Below are 6,139 nucleotides of genomic sequence, written 5' to 3'. Positions count from 1 at the left end.
TAGCAGATTGTGCCATGTTAAAATATGATCAGATAGACACTGCTGGGCTCCTCCCCTCAGTGGAGCATCAGTCATTTGACTCAAGGAGAAAGCTGCCTAAGTCACATCCATCAGAGCAGACCTTGCCCCTGCTAATTTGAGAGGAGAGTGGGACTGACTGGTTGCAAGCCTTAGATGACCCACTGGTCTGAGGGACTGGCTCCTTGGGGGCACAGGTGCATCCTTCACTCCATCCCTCCTCTCAGGCTTTTTTTACTACACTGGTCAACATGAGATAGAAGAAATAGTGGTGCCTTCCAATACCATATACTTATGGTAACAAAATGAAACACAATTCATATATGATCCTCCCCTTTTTTTTTTTTTTTAAATACATGCTCTGGCAGCAGAATAGTTAACACTGACATTTAAATGAGCAGGTGTGGGCACTTACATTAATACCCATTGAGATGACTGTGGGGTAGTTCACACCTCTCATACCTAGTACCCTGGGGGTTGCAGATTTAATAATTTTATTAAGATAATACTGAAGTAAAAAGAAAATAGTACAGAGTTTAGGCATAGAAGTTTCTGGTTATCAGGGAATAAGGTACAGATTATCAAGGGGTGCAAAATTCAGTTTAGGAGCAGGTGACATAAGGAATACCTAATCTGCAATCTCCCCAATTGGGGGTAAAAGTTTAACGGGTCAAAGTACAGACATTGAGATACGGGGGTATGTTGTCCATATAATGGCTATGTTCAGGTGTGAAGTATAATGAGCAGATACGATGACGAGGATAAATCTACCCTCATTTGGTGGGATTTAATGTTCAGTGAGTTTATGGTTCCAGTTTATATGGTCCAACGAAAAAAAAAAAAAGTCTCTTCAGTCCCTTTCCCATGGTTGCTGCACGACCTTGTACCGGCTCACACCTCTTGGTACTGTCGGTGGCTGGTAATGTGTTTGATGTAGATGTCCCTGGACCATCGGATTGTGTCTGAAACCATAAGGCGCCGCCTAAGCCGTGCGTACCGTCGACCGATCCCGAAGGTCCGCATACTAACACGTACAAAAGGCCAAGTAGACACTCATTTATCTTAAGTCAGGATTCAGTTTAAACTAAAGCAAAATAATCCTCTTAAACTAAAGTAATGTCTACATAGGAGTTTGTTCTGGTTTAACTAGCTTTCAAACCAATTTAAATTATTCTAACTTGTGTGTGAAGATAAGACCTTCCTTTAAAAATAATAAAATACTTAAAATTCAGAGAATGAATTCACACACAGGACAGGTTTCAGAGTAGCAGCCGTGTTAGTCTGTATTCGCAAAAAGAAAAAAGGAGGATTTGTGGCACCTTAGAGACTAACAAATTTATTTGAGCATAAGCTTTCGTGAGCTACAGCTCACTTCATCGGATGCATGAGCTGTAGCTCACGAAAGCTTATGCTCAAATAAATTTGTTAGTCTCTAAGGTGCCACAAATCCTCCTTTTTCTTTTTGCACATAGGACAGGCATTCTGGGAACACCCTGCAACCACCCCCACAAGCTAAGAGTGGGGTGGGCATGTAATATTCTGCAAGGCAGTTTCTTTCCTCCACAGTTAATTATTTATCAGGTTTAATGCAGATGTAGTAAAAATAAGCTTGTCAGGACAGGGATTCTTTTCTGTTTGCACAGCATCCAGCACCACATGGCACTAGGCCCCTGATCATAATGAAAATATTTACCAGCACTAACAAAACCCAACACATGGCAGCTGCACAATTTCTCAGGTGAAAGGAGAAAAAAAAGATACTGATGCAGAACTCAATTATTTCTAGTTGCTGACTATTTGATTTATGCACTCTTAAAGAAAAACAATTACTCTATTCTCATTCAGTCTGTGGAAACTGTACCCTAGTCAAAACATTTTCTGTATCAAAGGCTCTGTGAGCTGCCAATCAGTTGGTCAGAAGCATCTCTTCCAGCCACATAATCCTGAGATCCAACCAACTTCACTGCACTACTTAGTTGTGTTATAGCTAAGTACACTAGTCTGCACAAGGTGGGACTACTTAGAAATAGTTTGTTAGGGAATTTGCCCCTAACTCATAGGTTGGCAGATGGAGAGAGTAGAGCAGGAGTGGTAACTCTTGCTGTCGGTCTGCCTCCTTCTCTTCATCTGCTTTTAGCTCCCTACTTGCAGAAAGCTACATACTAGCTGAATAGGTTGTTTGCTGGTAGTTGAGATGTGGAGAAAATCTGTTGACCATCAAAATAGAACCACTAACAGTAAAGTGTCAAGTCTAACATAACCCTCCCTTTGAAAGGGGACTGACACACTCACCCAGAAAGACAGAAAACCAGCATTTGATAGGTTAAATCTTTTGAATAAGGGAACATTTTAACAAGGAAATCAAACAGGTTGACTTTCCATATCCACTAATACTCCACTGTATGTGGGGTGGGTTCTTCTTTAAGAGGTGTATAATAAATTGCACATTGATTAAAAACCCCTTACAACCCCATATTTATTTCACTTATCCATTCCAACCCCCCTTTAACTAGGATGAAGTTTTGTTTGAGGCAATGAAACAAGTTTAAGTTGTTCAACGAAGGAGGTGTAACATTGAGTAATACTGGTGCTAGTTTTTAGCTGATAACTCTCCAGCCCATAACCTCATGTGGGGGTTCAGCTGATGATCTTCTAATTACCTTAATTTTAATTTATTTAGATGTGGTCTACAGAAAGGTATAAAAACTATTTCAACTCTATATGAAACTCCAACAAGGGAGTATTGAAAAAGAAAAATGTTATTTTAAATAAGACCATCACTAAACAGAGCAGGAAACTGAATTTTATTTGACTTTTGTAGTTCATCCTCTAACAGAGGAGATTTAGATTACGTTGGCTAAAGCATACAGTCTCCAATGCAATGATTACACTGAGAAGCACCGGCTGTACATGAAAAAACAACCAACAGCAGCTTAATCATCATCTTTAAGTTTCTTGATCTTGTACTTATGGCGTTCGATTTCTTTCTGCAGCCACTCTATTTCTTTCTTGTGATGATCGATTTCTTCTTCATGATGTTTCCTCAAAGAAGCCAGCTGTTCTGCCTCCTTCTCCCTGCACAGTACACATCACCAGTTCAGACAAACCAAGTTATTTGGGAGTTTGAGATTGACTTGGTTTAAGTAGGCTGTCTAAATCAACCCCTCCCGCCCTGCCCCAACACACATACACAAGTATTCCCGAGACACAGAATGGTTTCAAAGCTTACATAGCTAATTGGATCACCTTCATTTCAGGACAACAGCAGACAATGTTTCCAACCAGACAGGAACACAGGATTCTATAGACTGATTGGCACCACTGGACACAAAGGCTAGGTTGCTCAGCTACATTGATAATCCCCACCAAGCAGGTATGTTATCCTGGGAGGGTGCCAATCAGGACTACTCTGCTGTTAACATTTACCAAACCTGATCCTATCTAGCAGCAGTGGCCCAAAAAAGAAAAGGCCAGAATTTACCCGCTCATACCCCAATTTTATGAAGAGAAATCCAGTTGTAAATGCAGGAAAGGGTAGAGTGCAACACACGCAGGTCACTACATAAGGTGCTTGGATACTACAGAGATGGGCATGATACGAGACACATCTTCTAACAGAGAGCAATCTCGGTTATTGATATTTCATTAACATCTAGGAGGATTTGAGGTCTCAGCTGGAACATTCCAGAGTCTTTCACCTGCCCCTCATCTCATGGCAGCAGCTAGACTCTTCTCTCATTCTTTATCAGACTGACAGTACCAGACCAAAGCAGCCTTCAGCGAGAGAGGATTCAGGATTCTCGCTGCTAGTCACCTGTTGAGCTGACAGGACTGTTGCTACGTGAGGAATGAACCCGCAACTGGCTTGAAAAGCCGAGCACCTGCCCGAGGGCACCTGCCGGCACGGACGCCAGGGCCACGAGGCAGAGCCTAAGGGCGGCAAGCGTGTGACCCCTTGTTACCGGGGCAGCCCCCGCGAGGTTTCAGACGCTCTGCTGATGTCCCCAGGAAGGGGAGTCCGGCGGTCCCAAGGGTACCCAGGCAGTAGCAGGGGAGGGGCCGGACCCGGGGATGGGCCGCCGTGCTCAGCCCGGTTTAGCTAACCAAGGGCCGCGCGGGCCGGGGGCAGCAGAGCTCGGAACCCAGGAGCCCGGGCGGCGCACGAGACTCACCTGAAGTACCGCTCCTCATGGGCCGCCTGCCTCTTCCCGAAGGCCCCTCCGGCCTCACGGATCGAGCCGCCGCCGCCGCCGCCCTTCCCAGCCCCGCTCCCCAGCTCGCCCAGCTGCAGGGAGAGACACACGTCAGGGAACCCCAGACCCGCCTGCCTCCCGCGGCGCGGCGCGGCGCGGCGCGGCGCTTCGCCCCCTCCCGGCACCCCTCCGCTGCAGGGGCAGAGTCACGTCGGGGGAGGCCCCGGGCGGCTGGGCCGCGGTACCTGGTCGGAGCCGGAGCCGGAGCCGGAGCCCGAACTCCATCCCCGCTGCTGCATCACTACGGCCCCGCGCAGGCCTCCGCGCAGCCCTGCCGCCGCCGCCGCCGCCGCCGCCGCCATCGCTCCCCTGCCCTTGGCGCGGACGAACTCCGAGGCGCCGCGCGCGCAGCCGCCTAGGAGCCGCGGCGGGGCGGGGCGGGGCGGGGCGGGGCCGGCTCCGCACCAATCAGTGTCCGACAAGCCCGGCCCCTGGGAGACCGCGGGTTGCGCGCGCAGGCTGGGAGCTCGCGGGGCGGGCGGCCGAGAGGCTGCAGCGCCCCTTGGCGCCGCTGGGCGTCTGGGGCGGGCGCGCTGGGCCCATCCACGGGCAGTCGAGCTGCCCGGCGCGGCCTGAGCTGCGCGCATGCCCAGTGGGCCCAGCCTTGGCGGGGCGCGTTGGGAGGCCGCCTCAGAGCCGGGGCTCGCCGTCGCCGGCGGCGTTTTGGCCGCGCCGCGGGGGCAGACAGGCGACCTGCAGGCGTGACTGGGAGGGGCCGGGCAGGTTCCCGTCAGGCAGCCGTTGCATCCCCTAGCGTTAGCCGTGGATCATCGTGTGCAGCCTTTCGCGCTGTCCGCCGTCTCCAACAGAGGCTGGAGCCCGAATGGTTGCGCAGCATTGTCAGGAGCGGTGCTAGGACAGGCTGAATGATGCTCCAGTATTTACAGAGCTCTCAGAAAAACGGCAGCAGTGGTGGGGACGTGACTATTGGGTGGAGGAGAGATTGCTGCTGTGGGATATTGCAAACGCCAGTTCAAGGTTGCTGGTACTTCTGGAGCACAGCTTCTGGGCCTGGGAAACAAGCACTGAGTGGTGAGATCCCATTGTAATGCAGGCTTGCGACAACTAGCAGTGGCTGTGCTTTCAGATGCAAAAGGTCACGTTCCTGGATCTTTTTTCCTGGTTTTTTTCCACCAAATGCATCCGATGAAGTGAGCTGTAGCTCACGAAAGCTTATGCTCTAATAAATTTGTTAGCCTCTAAGGTGCCACAAGTACTCCTTTTCTTATTCCTGGAGCTGTGCGCCAAGCTCCTCCTGGCCCTTTCAGTGCAGGGACATCAGAAAGAGAGCTGCACTAACTGTGGACAAGTGAGTGGCCATCTCACTCTGTAAGCTTGCGACGTTGTATTGCTACTGGTCAGTGGGAAATCATTTTGGAGGTGAAAAATCCACAGTGCGGGCTGTATACAAGTGTGCAGGGCCACAGTCACAGGATTGTGACTCTTAGCAAAGTGCAGGACATAGTGGATGGGCTAGATAATACTTAGGGCACGCCTACACTGGCAAAGTTACAGCGCCGGCAGTTACAGAGGGCAGCGCCGCTCAGCGAGTGCAGAAGGAAAACTGCTGTTGTGTATTCATACTGACAACTGCCTGCACAATAGCATGTTCATACTTGTGGCGCTATTCAGAGCAGTGCACTCTGGGCAGCTATCCCACAGAGCACCTCTTTCTCTTTTGCAGCTAAAACTTGTGGGAAAGTGGAAGGGGTCACAGGGCATCCTGGGTCCAGACCCAATGCCCTGTGATGCATTGCTTTGCATCCCAGCAATCCCTGTGCTCCCGTCCACATTTGGCACCATCTTTCAACTGTTTGTGTACTTACTGCGTGCCGGGCCCTGCCTCTTTCGGGCTGCAGGAATGGATC

At 49.7% G+C, this 6,139-nt stretch overlaps 1 protein-coding gene across 1 annotated transcript; it reads right to left on the bottom strand.

Moving 5' to 3' along the window:
• Nucleotides 1-2,801: 2,801 nt before the first annotated feature.
• ATP5IF1 (ATP synthase inhibitory factor subunit 1) lies at nt 2,802-4,636 on the bottom strand. The gene is made up of 3 exons (XM_038377667.2): nt 4,457-4,636; nt 4,191-4,303; nt 2,802-3,093 (listed from the first exon to the last, which is right to left on the bottom strand). Exons 1-3 carry the CDS (start codon nt 4,571-4,573, stop codon nt 2,952-2,954), a joined length of 372 nt encoding a protein of 123 aa, XP_038233595.1. The 5' UTR covers nt 4,574-4,636; the 3' UTR covers nt 2,802-2,951.
• Nucleotides 4,637-6,139: the final 1,503 nt, after the last annotated feature.

This window comes from Dermochelys coriacea, chromosome 19 (genome assembly GCF_009764565.3).
Source record: "Dermochelys coriacea isolate rDerCor1 chromosome 19, rDerCor1.pri.v4, whole genome shotgun sequence".
In the NCBI taxonomy this organism is placed as follows: Eukaryota; Metazoa; Chordata; order Testudines; family Dermochelyidae; genus Dermochelys; species Dermochelys coriacea.
The sequence above is the reverse complement of the archived record's forward strand: the minus strand, read 5'-3'. Positions and strand labels throughout refer to the sequence as shown.